Raw genomic sequence first — 12,949 nt, forward strand, 5'->3', positions numbered from 1 at the left:
CCCAAGGCCATGTGACATGCCCTCCCCAAGCCCACACTCCCTCTATGCTCAAAAATCAGTGTCTGCATCCTCCCAACCCCCTCCCTGCCTGTGGGGAATGTGTGTCCTTCTCCCTGGGGGACGTTAAGCCCTGCACCCAACCTTCTGGGCTCAGTCCTTTCTGGAATCTTCCTTCCACCAGCTCTTCCCCTCTGCCTACACAGGTCCTCGGCAACTTTGAAACACAATTCTCTTACTTCTCTTAACCAAACTCAGTGAAGCAGCTACCTATTTCCTCTGCCTTTGCTTCCAAGTTTCTGTACTTTGTGGTTTCCATCCCTAGGGCTTTTTTGAAACTACATTCTTCAAAATCACCAATTACCTCCTTCCTATTTGCCTAACCCAACGGCTTTCTTAGTCTCTATTCCTTCTTACGCTCTGATGTAAGTGGTCTCTTTTCCTACTTGCTTTTCCCTCAGCAACTTCACTCAGTCCTGCAGCTTTAACTACCACAGCCAGACAGGGGGTGATGGACCTTTCTCCGCATCAGCCTTCCTGCAGACCTCAACTCCACTGTCTGCCGGTCACCCCCCCTCCCTCCTCGCTTCTGTGTACCCCAGCTCCAGCCATTCTACTTCTGAAGTCTTTTGTGGCTACCTCTGGTCCTATTCCCCTTTACCACCTAATTGCTTCCAGCCTGGACTGTGACAGACAGGAAGAGGCTTCCTGTGACACGGGCTTAGTTTGCTTTACCACCTGTTTCTGTTAAAAACAACAACGTAGGGAGCCTGGGTGGCTCGGTGGTTGAGCGCCTTTGGCTCAGGGCATGATCCCAGAGTCCTGGGATGGAGTCCCGCATCGGGCTCCCTGCATGGAGCCTGCTTCTCCCTCTGCCTGTGTCTCTGCCTCTCTCTCTCTGTGTCTCTCATGAATAAATAAATGAAATCTTTAAAAAAAATAAATAAATAAAAAAAAGACAACACAAATGATTCATCTCTGGGAATACCTACCCATCTCTCATTTATACTTCCCTATTCTTACAAATATGCTCTCTTCTATATTTTAAAATTTTTCCTAAAATAACCATGTACTGAATTAAAATTTTTGTTTTATATAAATTCAATTTGCCAACATACAGTATAACACCCAGTGCTCATCTTATCATGTGCCATCCTTTATGTCCATCACCCAGTTACCCATTCCCCCACTCTCCTCCCCTTCTGCAACCCTATGTTTGTTTCCCAGAGTTAGGAGTCTCTCACGTCTTGTCTTCCTAATTCATGTACTGAATTTTCTTTTTATCAGAAACCTACAAATTGAGGCCCATTTTCCTAACATCACTCAGAAGTTTTTTGTTTTTTTTTTTTTTAACTGAAATGTGGGGAGAGGGAGCTGGGCAGTGGTTAGGGAGGGGCAAGCTTCCAGGCAGGTGTTGACTGTACATCTGAGTGAAGGACAGGAAGGCACCCTGTGGACAGAAAAGAGCTCTACCCACAGTCCATTTACATTTGGCATAGGACATCACCCCCCCATGCCTCCTGGCCAGCCCCTCAAATCCCACCCAGCACTCAAACGCATTCAAATGTTACTTCCACCACAAAGCCCTCCCAGTCTTGCACTTTTGAACCCCCAGGGCAAGAATACTTCTTATGTCCTAGTTTGGGTTTTCAATGTTATCTTTTTCCCATTGTTAAATGTGAGGCTCACTGTGGCCTGTGTGTCACTTCTCAGGGTGCCTGCCATACAGTCTCCAGCTAGGAATCCTCAGCTGAGCTGACTGGACCTGGCTAGGTCCTCTGACGTAGGTCTCCCGGTCTTTGTCCTGTTTTAAACATCACAGTCTCTGTTTGATCCCACAGACAGATCTCAGAAGGATTAAAACAAGTTTGAACCGTGTTCCTACAGCTCCCTGCAGCTCTGTTCTCTATATGCTGCTTTTCTGAGCAGTAACATTTAAGAAGGGTGGACCCTTTTTCTTTATGGAAAAATGGCCCCGGTGAAGGTTCGATGAAAGTAGAGAAAGTGCTAGTTCTTAGCCAAAAGTTTTACAAGGAAATGAAACAGTACAAGAGGCATTTGTGAATTTGGTGATACCTAAAGGTCATGAGATATAAAGGTCAAGGGTCTGCTGTAGCGCAGGGACTTTCAGCCTGAGCACTGTTGACATTTGGGGCCGATTCTTCTTTATTGTGGGTTGTCCTGTGGACTGCAGGATGTTTAGCAGCATCCTGGCCTCTACCCAATAGGCTCCAGTAGCCCCCAACCTTGCACCTGTGTTGTGATGATCACAAATGTCCCCAGGCACTGGCAGGTGTCCTGGGATGGCGTGTGTGTGGGTAAGATGGGCAAGACTGCCATTGCTGAGAACCACTGCCGATAAACACAATAAACACACTCCCAAAGGAAACTTCAAATAAATCTCGGTAAGAAAGATCCTTGAAGAACTTTACAAGAAGCTAACTAGGGACAGACCGTTAGCAGTTGGAAGCAGAAATGAGTAATCACATTTGTCTTATGCTATCTCTATTTTTTAGCTTCAAAGCAAGAACTCTGGGCATCCTGTAGAATAATATGAAACTTCTTCACCTCCCTGGCGAGAGTTAAAGCCTCTCAACCTTCAGTAAAGGTGCCAGTGAGGCCCAATTACAAGGACTATGGAGCAGGAAGCAAATCTGAGCTGAGCCACGGGCCAGGTCAAAGGCAGTTGTGGGAGGAGGAGGAAGGAGACATTCTCTTCTGCTCCTGGCCTGACAGTTGTGGTGGGATAGCCTCCTGGAAGGTGTTGCCGAAAGCAGAAGCAAGCCCTGCTACAGGCTAAACAGTCTCTTCCCGTTTCTCTTCCCTCTTCCATCATTCTTTGGGATGAAGTAGTGGCTCCCTCACAACCTGGGGAGTTGAGCACAGTGTTCCTGCTGCCTTATCTCCCACCCAGCAGCCTCACCCACAGATGTGCATGAGGCAGTAGTCATGGCGGTTTTTGTCCACTTCCCCAGGGACAGCTGTTAAAGGAAACAGAAGCCAGTAGAGATGCGGAAGCAATGACTAGAATTTAAGGCTGTGAAACGAGTAACCTTTCCTTCGAAAGCAACGGCAGTGGTCTTTAGCAAAACTGGTTGGCAGGGCCCTCAGCGGCTGGGCCTTGTGTGGGTGGTGGTCTGCTTCATCCTCTATTTGGATCACATAGTCCCTGTAGCCCTGAGCCACTCCTGGTCCCCGTACACAGGGAACCAGACACGCCCGTTCCGAGATCACTTCTGGGGAAAAGTGCTGGCCGGAACCAGGTTCTGAATCCAGCATTATCCTTGAGAGGGCCTGTCACATGAGTCCCCTGTGAGGCTAGTCTGTCCACTACACATATTTTATGCAGAATAATGCAAGCTAAGGCAAACACCCCTGACACCCACAAAGGGGAAAAGAACTGGCAACAGAGCAAACACAGAGGCAGGGAGAGGCTCTGTGTTGGGAATACCCCAGGTTATGGGCTGATGCACCTTCATGAACCAAACAGGTTTCCCGAGACCTAGAGAGCAGGTCTTGCCTGTACTGGGCCGGGCAGGGGATTCAAAGCAGCGTCTACAGTGAAGCAGTTCCACTGCTTTTCTGGGCTCAGCGGATGGTGAACCTATGCCCTTTGCCTGGTCTCACAAGGGATCAAGAACCACTCTCTCCGGATGGCAGAGTTAGGGAAAACTCAGGAAGAAAGCACGGTGTCTTCTCAAACCCTAACTGGTAACTTCCGACTAATGCCAGCTCACCTTCAACATCACCCATCTCTTCTCTACATCTCTCTCCACTGGTAAGATAAGAGAATACAAGTTGTTAATGGCAAATACCCAGAGTATGCCCTTAAACACAGGCCTCAAACAAAACCAAACACACAGGGAAGTTGGGGGGTGGGGAGCAGAACCCACTGAGGCTTTTCGGCCTCACTGCCCGAATTCCTGTGGGCACACGCTGACACGTGAAATGATGATGTGAATAACTGGAAACACAAGAAAAGTGAGCCTATCAAAGTTTTTTTCTTTCCTAAAACTCAGTTACAGAAATAACTCATTTTCTCATCTCTAAATGTATAGATGCTCTGAGAAGCAGCAGGAAGCTTGGCAACTTTTATGGACAGTGGGAACATTTCACTGCTGATACCAAGAAGAGACAGTGAGCTGTTACACAATTCCTCAGATGAGAACAACACTATTAGACTCGATCCAAAGTTCAAGAAAGACTACCCCCCGATAAATTATGGAGAGAAAGGAGGCTTCTTTAGTGCTATACACAAAAGGCACAGACCCAGTAGGAAGACCCTGGTGTGAGAAAGGCTTTTTGCCAGCTATTTTCTGAGACACTTTCATATCTATCACACCACAGCCCTAGAGTCTGTGAAGCTAGCAGAGACAAAGCCAGGATCCTCAGGCTAGGAAATAAGTGGAAAGCGGGGCAGCTGCTTAAGGTTAGGTAAGTTCTAGAAAGAAGACTTTTGTTACTTAAGGCAGTGCCACTTTTCCTTGGGATACTTAGTAGCACCATGAGTCAATCATTTGATTATTCCAATCCTCCAGCTAGGTATCCAGGCAAGAGGACTCTGTGATGTAACCAGGACCAATCTTTCATGACTCAAAGATAAACTGAGTGCACCTGTGGGAGGTGGGGGTGTGTGTGATGCAGACCCAATACAGTAAGAAATCAATCCTTCTAATTGTTCTAATTACAGACTCCTGCAAACTGCACTTGGAAGTCTCTGCATGCTTTCTCTGCCTCTTACACCATCCAAGACTATAAAAGTTGTGCAACTTACAATTCAGCGGGCAACCAAAGCGCTTTCAAACTGCTGAGATGAGCAAACCCAGAGTCAACAGCTGTCAATCATCATCCCCGGACAGCAGCTCAGTTTGCAAGTGCTAGTGGCCAGGACACTGAGATCGCAAGGAATTAACAAGTCAGCTTTGTTTCCTTGCCCACTCTCTGACCAGCACTGAACACGTGCACAAACTCTCATCACATGCTCTGGGCCGGGACGGCAGCAACATGCCTGCTGCTGAATGGAGTTCCCCAGCCTGGCTTTCGCCAGGATCTACAAGCAGGTGTCCTCACTAGGCTCGTACAGTCCAGGAAGCATCGTGCTTCTCTAGGAGCCCGCAGCATCGATGTGGGTAAAACAGGTTCTAAAAAAGTAAAACTCACATAAGGAGAATAGAGCTCTCCGGTCTCTGTGATTTCACCCGCCATTTCCAAAAGTGAGGAAGGGTCAGTGGGCCGAGATTCCTTAGGTTTCTTCCTTGCTTGGGCGGCGGCTGCTGCGGCTCCCTAAAGGGGAAAGAGCAGACTTCACCTTTCTGATAGAGGTCGCTGGCATCTGGGGGACGGTTCTGGAGAACACCCCTCGGGGGCCCTGTACTTTGATTACAGACACAGCCTCAGTATCCACCAGGAGGATACTGCAAGAGTGACACCTGCGTGCTTTCCTCTAACTTTTTCCTACGAAGGTATTCAAGGTCGTTCAGACTCCAAGTGACAGAGGGAGCCCCACAAGCCACTAAGTCTCCCTCACCACAAGCGCCCCCCTTTGCACACTGTGCGGTGGCCGTCCACACTTAATGCCAGCCAGGAACGGCGAGCTCACTACCACACAGGGCACTCGAGATCAAGGCAACAAACTGGGGGCTTGCCCAGGTCGCTGCCCACCCCCACCCAACTGCTGGTCCCCCCATTCCCCGCCCCCCCCAACCTGTTTTCTGCCCTGCTTCGGGCTCCCCAGCCCCAAGCCTCCCCCTCTTCTCAAGGGCCTCCCCCCGACTTCTTCCTCCGTCCTGGAGCAGCCCCGAGCCTGGCGCCGCCCCGGCCCGTCCCCCCCCGCCCGGCCGGCCACCTGCACCCCGGCTCGCTCCGGGCCGCCGCGGCCGCCGCCTCCGGCCCCTCCGCCGCCGCCGGTGCCAGCTGTCCCGCACCAGCGCCCGCAGCGCGCATGCGCCCGCGCCCGGCGGCCACTTTGGCCGTGCGCGCCCCGGGCGGGGCGCAGCGCGCTGATTGGCCGCCTCGCGGAGGCGGGACCGGGATTGGGCCCCGGCGGCCGCCGTCTGCGGGGCGGAAGCGGGGGAGGAGCACTTCCGCCCGCGTGCGGGGAGGGGCCGCGGGGCTGGGGACGCGTCCGTTCGCCGGGAGTGGGTGTGAGCGGAGTCGACCCGGGTCCCCGGCGGTCGGGGTGACCGAGGAGGGTGGCCCACGGGTCCGCACACAGGGGAGGGCGGCCTGCTCGGACCTGGCTGGGGGCGGGGGGCGGGGAGGCCCCGGGGGCTGGGGTGGGGGGGGGGGTCGCCGGGAAGAGGGGCTGGACGTAGGCGTCCGCCCGCTAGGCTGCAAGTTGATCGTGGGGCGGAGTCTCCGGCCCGGGGCACGTGATGGGAGCTTCGGGGTTAAGCCTGGGCCGCCCAGCTTGGGTCGGAGGCCTCGCGGGTCAGCGAGGTGGGAGGGAAGGGGCGCGCAGAAGCGGCAGCTCGCGCTTAGCCCCGTGGAGCTGCGATGCGAGGATCTTGTAGTCCCCTTTACCCGGCCCACTTCCCCTTGTCGCGAGGGGTCCAGAGTCCGTGTCCTCTGAAAGGTTTCGAGAGAAAGAAGGAACCAAGGCTCGCTCTCCTGACCACTTAGCTCCGGGAGGCATTTAGCAAACTCGAGGCCCGGGGCTCCCACCCCGAGTGGGAGGAGACGCAGGGTCCTGGAGTATTTGCCCTCCCCTCTTACAGGCCGGCGCCATGAGGTTAAATGAGAACGTCTTGCTGCTGGGGAAGAAGGTGGTGCTGGTACCCTACACCTCAGAGCACGTGCCTAGGTAACAGTCCACCTAACGCGAGGTGCAGGCCAGCTCTCCCAAGATGCAGCGAGGAGGGTCAGCCTGCCTTGCCTTAGTCCGAATCTCAGAGGCTGTTTCCCCTAAGAAGGAGAAACATTGCGGTGAGAAGTCATTACAGAAAGAAGTGAGCGCTGAAGCAATGAGGACTCCCCTGGAAGAAGTTACCCCCCCATCCCCCGCCTTTCCGTTTCAGTCTTCTCTGCTTCCTTTTTGGACGCTCAGCAAGGAATTATTTTATGTAAACTAGATGTGTGTAAGAAAGAGTGCCTGATTGTAAATTAGTGACATTCCTCTGTTGTCAGCGAATATGCTTAGTTTTTGTTTTTTTTTTTTTTTTAAATATTTATTTATTTACGGGCGCCTGGGTGGCTCAGTTAAGTGTCTGCCTGCCTTTGGCTCAGGTCATGATCTCAGGGTCCTGGGATCAAGCCTGGCAGGGAGCCTGCTTCTTCTGCCTCTGCCCTTCCCCCTGAGCATGCTGTTTCTCTCTCAAATGACTAAGTTAAGTCTGGGGGAAAAAAAGATTTATTTATTTTAAGGGGGGGTGGGAAGGGCAGAGGGAGAGAGAGCATCCTGAAGTAGGCTCCCCTCTGAGTGTGGAGGCCTGACACAGGGCTCCATCCCAGGACCCTAAGATCAGGACCTGAGCTGAAATTTGTAGCCTGCCAGGCATGGGTGCGAGCTATGCAGGCACCCCAAATATGCTCAGTCTTGAAGACTTAACGTTAGTTTGTCAGAAAACTGAGTTGATGGGTTGTTCTGATGTCTACTGTTTAGAAAAGCCAGAACTGAGTGCCAGGGTGGGACTCTTCCTGGGGCAATTGGCTAAGGTCTGGTAGGCTGAGCAAAAAAAAAAAAAAAAAAAGGTCTGGTAGGCTGGGATGGCAGTGATGTAGGAGTGTATTCTCTACTTGTAGGTTTTTTAAAAAAATTTATTTATTTATTTGAGTGAGAGGGAGCGAGAACGCACATGGGGAGCGGGGAGAGGGAGAAGCAGGTTCTCCACTGAGCAGGGGGAGCCCTACTCGGGGCTTGATTGGACTTGATCCCAGGATCCTGGAATCATGACCTGAGCTCAAGGCAGATGCCTAACTGACTGAGCCACCCAGGCACCCTTGTAGTTTTTGGGTGTTCCTGTGTCTGGCCTTTGTGGAGATATGTCCAGCTTTCCTTAAGGAGGTCAGATTGCCGTATACTTCCGCTCAGGAATTTGAGGAATGTTTGACTTAAGACTACGCCCCAGCACTGACCCCGGAGACAGGATGGGAAGCTGGATAGTTCTCTTGTAAGACCAGCCTGCTTCTAGGTCTTGTGCTTGTGCCCCTCTGCCTTAGGAGCTATTATAACCCTTTCCTTAGATTTTTTTTTTCTTTCCAAAGAGGGGAGAAAGCGTGCTCACACAAGAGCAGGGGGAGGGGCAGAGGGAGAGAATCCCCAGCAGGCTCCACACCCAGCTGGGAAGTTTGTGTCCAGCTGGGGGGAGGAGGCATGTTGCAGGGCCTCACAACCTGGAGATCCTGACCTGAGCCAAAATCAAGAGATAGACGCTAAACTGACTGAGCCAGCCAGATGCCCCTCCTTAGATCTTTTAGAGCTCTGTATTAACTTTGTGGGGTTCTCCTATCTACCATCCACTTCATCTCAAAAAATGTCAGACCTGTACTCCCAAATCAGTCCTGCATGCCAAAGGCCATCCTCCTGTCCCTGCAGGTACCACGAGTGGATGAAATCAGAGGAGCTGCAGCGTCTGACAGCCTCTGAACCGCTGACCCTGGAGCAAGAGTATTCGATGCAGCAGAGCTGGCTGGAAGATGCAGACAGTGAGAAGCAGAGGCCCTGGGCTGGGCTGGCAGTGGGAGGGGTGGCTCCAGAGGCAGTCTCCAGGATCCCTCCCTTTCTCATTCCCGCTGTAGCCCTTCTGGGCCCCAGAAACTTTGAAAATCCTTCATGAAAAGTCTGGAAGTTTCCTGAAACTGTCATACCCTGATGCCCACTGAGGCCAGTCTCTGTGACTGGTGCTTTTGTGTTTGTTCACACTCCTTGCATTGGGCTTAGAAGGATTTAGAGAAAGTAAAGCATTTAGGGCTCTGGCTGTAAATGGAGGCCCTGTCCATCACATCTCTTGCTCAAACCCAGTTGTGGTTACTGCTTTCTGAGAATAGTGCTGCTGTTTGGACTCCCATCTTTTCTTGCATGAGGCAAACTTAGGGCTTTGTAATCAGCTAAAGGAAGCTCTGAGCCCGATTTCCTCGTGGCAGACAGAGGCAATGGTGTCATACTACAGTTCTCTGGTTTGGGTCAGAAGACTGTTGTCACTTCGCTTCTTTGGGAAGTGTAAGTGAGAACCCTGTTGCCTCCCTCCTTAGAGTGTACATTCATTGTGCTGGATGCAGAGAAGTGGCAGGCCCAGCCAAGCACCACGGAAGAGAGCTGCATGGCGGGAGATGTAAACCTCTTTCTCACAAATGTAGGGGACCCCTCCTTGGGGGAGATTGAGGTCATGATTGCAGGTTTGTTCCACTTGGCCCTCCCTTCCCTCCCTTCTGCTGAACTTCAAGCCAGCTGAGGCTGCATAGGGCACTGGGCTCAATGGGAGGTTCCCAGTGGTGAGCCCAGCACCTACCTGGGGCACACTGCCCCCTGGCACTCCATTAGCCTGCTGCTCCACCCATGGTGGTTTACTCTATTCCCGTCTTCTGCTTAGGTGTGAATTTATTTATTTATTTATTTATTTATTTATTTATTTATTTATTTATTTATTTATTTTTTAAAGATTTTATTTATTTATTCATGAGAAACGCAAGGAGAGAGAGAGGCAGAGACACAGCAGAGGGAGAAGCAGGCTCCATGCAGGGAGCCTGACATGGGACTCGATCCCAGGTCTCCAGGATCACACCCTGGGCTGCAGGCGGCGCTAAACTGCGCTAAACCGCTGCGCCACCGGGGCTGCCCTTAGGTGTGAATTTAACCTTGAGTTTGAGGATCTTCAGGCTTCATTCTGCTCCATTCCTGCTGGGGGGCTGGGCACTGGAGACCCTCCCAAAATAAAAGACCTTTCCTGGAGCATCCTTCCCGTGCTGTGGAAGGAGCCCCTCTAGTTTGTGTCCTTCATGGTCCACAGCCTTCCCCTAAGACTTCCCGATGAGGCAGCATGCTGAAGGTAAGGGGTCAGCTTTGGGGTCAGGTTGCTGGGTGTGTCTAAGCTGGGAACCCTTGTGCAAATTATTTCAACTGCTATGTGTCTGTTTTCCTGTCTGCATGATGGCAATGATAGTACCAACTGTGTTGAGTTGAGGCTGAAATGAAGTTGCAGCTGCATTACTGCTGTGCCTGCTGCGGAGCCTGGCGCACGGTGCCAGTGATTGCCATTATTCCTCCTAGAGCCCAGCTGCAGAGGCAAAGGCTTTGGCACCGAGTCTGTTCTCATGATGATGTCTTATGGTAAGGAAGTCTGAGCAGATGGTAGAGAAGTGGCCAGGCCTCAGATCAGGACACGGGCATGTTGGGAAGTATCTTCTTCAGGCCTGAGGGTGGGGGGCAGGTGACAGGTGCTTCCACTGCCAAACAGGAGAGGAAGGGTAGGGGATAAGAGGGGGGTGCTTCATCCTGTGTCCCATCCCTGTCTCTCTCATCTTCTCTGGGAGGGGTGACCAAACTAGGTCTGACCAAGTTTGAGGCTAAAATTGGGCAAGGAAATGAGCCAAGTATCCGGATGTTTCAGAAACTTCACTTTGAGCAGGTAAGGATATCTCTCATGGGAGGGCAAGGCCTGGGCTGGGGGTGATGGGGCCCAGTGGTGCTAGAGCTTGTGACTGTAACTTAGCTGCCCCTGCTCTCTCTGGCTTATACAGGTGGCGGTGAGCAGCGTCTTCCAAGAGGTGACACTTAGGCTGACAGTGAATGAACATGAGCGGCAGTGGCTTCTGGAGCAGACCAGCCATGTAGAAGAAAAGTGCTATAGAGATGGGTCGTCGGAGTCCCATTGACAGCCAGCTGGCCTTTCGGGCAGGGCAGCCACCTTCTGTGAAGTGGAGTGTTGGAACCACGCAATCCAAAACACCAGAGCCCTGTAACAGAAACTGAACTATTGGGGCATTTGAGGCATAATGCCCCTAGCCCCTCTCTAGCCTGGGAATCTCCTTTAGGGGCCCTTCAGACTCTGGGCCAGACTTGCCTTGGCCTTCCTCAGGCTGGCAGTGTGGATAAGTGACTCCAGGTCCAGGCTGTCCTCCTGACCAGACCTGGATTCTTGGAACCTGGAGCGGATAGCACGAATCCACAGAGGGCAGGGTGGGTGGAGGTGGGAGCAGAGGCGAGTGGGCCTGGTGCATGGAAGGCCAGAGGGGGTAGAGTCCCTGGGGTAGAGGCCTGCCTAAGAGTAAAGTATACTGCACAGCACCTTTCCTGGCTATTCCTTAGGCCTATTTGCAGGTGAGCCACCAGAAGGCCCAGCCTACAGCATCCAGTCCAGGGCAGGAGGAGCTCAGTCTGCTTTTGGCCTGCAGAAGCAGGCGGAGTGTGACCCCCAAGAAGTTTGGAAATGAACGAGCAAGGCTCTGAATGACAGGTGGCTTGGAAAGTGGACAAGTATCCTTGTGCTTGCTCCTTTTCTCCTCTCTGGACCCAGGAGTTTTGGATGCAGCTCCTTGTGACTGGAGCCTCTGCTCAGTTGCAAGGGCTGCAGGAGGAAGCAGAAGCCACTCAGCGGTATCTTCCTGAAGGGACCTGCCCCCTCCTGCTCTGCTCACTTCTTGGGTCTCTGGGAGCCGTGGCACCTGACGGCCACAAGATGGCGTTGGAGGCACAGCCTCAGGATGTCTCCAGGGCCTGACAGCTGGTGCTTCAGAGGCAGAGCTGGAGCGGGAAGGGGGGGGAGACGCTCCTCTGTTCCCAGGTGCCCTGTCCTAATCTGGGGTGGCCCTTGAGAGGCCGGACAGGTTTCAGGGCAGGTCGTGGAAGAGACCCTCAAAGGCAGTTGGTATTCTCAAGGGGAGGAAACCTTGATGTGAGTTGCTGTGCCTGGCTCAAGGTAGCAGAGCCAGAACTGTTGCTGGCCCCCCCAGCCCCCCACCCCTCCCCAGTCCTGGCATATTCCAACACTACTATGAAGGTAAAAAACTGGAATCTACCTTTGCTTGCAGTATACCAAAGGGTTTGTAGTGTGTCTGGCCCCTCAGCGATCAAGGAGTTTCAACCTTGAGCTTCATCAGAGGCCCCACCCAACAGGTGAGGTAAGGAGGGATCTCCCCCCACCCCACTGCCTTGTGGAGTCCTCTCCAGGCCTTGCTTACAGGTGAGAGGTCACAAGGTAGAGGCAAGGTTGCGAGCAGGCGGGCCAAGCCCAAGGTGCTGTGGCAGGGTTTTGAATAGTATAAAGTTGGTCAGAATCCAAGCTCCAACAAGAGGCCAAGATGGCCAGACAGTGACCCACCCCTCTTAACCCTAGAGGCCCCCCGGGTCCTCTGTGATGAGTGCTTTCCGTTAGAATCCACTTCCCATCCTTCTCTCCAAGCACCTCTGGGCCTGGCAGCCTCAGCCCTTGTGGGCCACCCTGGCGGCTCCCAGGGTGTGGCCTCAGGTGCCAGAGGTGGAAGAGACCTGGATCTTTTGAGGAGGCGTAGGGTATTTTGCCCTTGGAAAGTCCGCTCCGCCCCACCTGCCCCAGAGCATGTCCAGGGCCAGATAAGATAATCTGGTGCTAGCGCAGGCAACTCCTGGGAAGCCTGCACCCCACTGGCTGTGAGGGGTTAGATGAAAGCCCAGTCTTTGCATTGAATGAGGCTCGATCCAGGATTCACCATTTCAGTGCTCCAGAATTAGAAACTACATAAAGACCTCTGAGCATGTGGATCTTCCCTCTTACTTCCTACAATAAAGGTTTCTCTGGGGCAGCCGGTTGCATGCATTCAGGAGCTGGGCGGGTCTCACTCCCACAAGACTTGTGCAAAGCCCGGGCAGCTACAGGACCCAAGGCCCTCTGATCACAGCCACCCACATTCTACTCCCCCGCCTGGAGTCAGAGAACCTTGGACTGACCTCCCCTCCAGGCTGTACCCCAATCTCTCAGCCAGAGGCTCCCCTGGGAACACCTAGGGCTCTAAAGGAAGACACAGAGGCTGAGGCAGTTTG

The 12,949-nt window shown here is 52.8% G+C and overlaps 2 protein-coding genes across 10 annotated transcripts in view; one reads left to right on the plus strand and one right to left on the minus strand.

Moving 5' to 3' along the window:
* The window catches only part of TMEM104 (transmembrane protein 104), a 56,543-nt gene extending 50,627 nt beyond the window's left edge, over window positions 1–5,916 (minus strand). For 2 of the 3 annotated variants that reach the window (XM_038546651.1, XM_038546650.1), the window contains exons 1-2: window positions 5,843–5,916; window positions 5,158–5,280 (exon numbers count right to left, since the gene is read on the minus strand). In XM_038546651.1, the coding sequence (XP_038402579.1) occupies window positions 5,158–5,202 (45 nt within the window). In that variant the 5' untranslated portion in view covers window positions 5,203–5,280; window positions 5,843–5,916. Of the gene's footprint in view, window positions 1–4,771; window positions 4,920–5,157; window positions 5,281–5,842 lie in introns of those variants that run through there. The other variant, XM_038546652.1, reaches the window with a different exon arrangement.
* Window positions 5,917–6,083: 167 nt separating this feature from the next.
* NAT9 (N-acetyltransferase 9 (putative)) lies at window positions 6,084–12,711 on the plus strand. 7 transcript variants are annotated; one of them, XM_038546654.1, is made up of 7 exons: window positions 6,084–6,140; window positions 6,714–6,799; window positions 8,531–8,640; window positions 9,187–9,330; window positions 10,202–10,261; window positions 10,465–10,559; window positions 10,672–11,192. In XM_038546654.1, exons 2-7 carry the CDS (start codon window positions 6,723–6,725, stop codon window positions 10,804–10,806), a joined length of 621 nt encoding a protein of 206 aa, XP_038402582.1. In that variant the 5' UTR covers window positions 6,084–6,140; window positions 6,714–6,722; the 3' UTR covers window positions 10,807–11,192. The 7 variants fall into 7 exon arrangements, with proteins under 7 accessions (XP_038402582.1, XP_038402581.1, XP_038402586.1 ...); XM_038546653.1 differs by having other exon boundaries at window positions 6,092–6,199; window positions 10,672–12,711; XM_038546658.1 differs by having other exon boundaries at window positions 6,092–6,199; window positions 10,480–10,559; window positions 10,672–12,711.
* The last annotated feature ends 238 nt before the right edge of the window (window positions 12,712–12,949 follow it).

This window comes from Canis lupus, chromosome 9 (genome assembly GCF_011100685.1).
Source record: "Canis lupus familiaris isolate Mischka breed German Shepherd chromosome 9, alternate assembly UU_Cfam_GSD_1.0, whole genome shotgun sequence".
Classification (NCBI taxonomy): domain Eukaryota; kingdom Metazoa; phylum Chordata; class Mammalia; order Carnivora; family Canidae; genus Canis; species Canis lupus.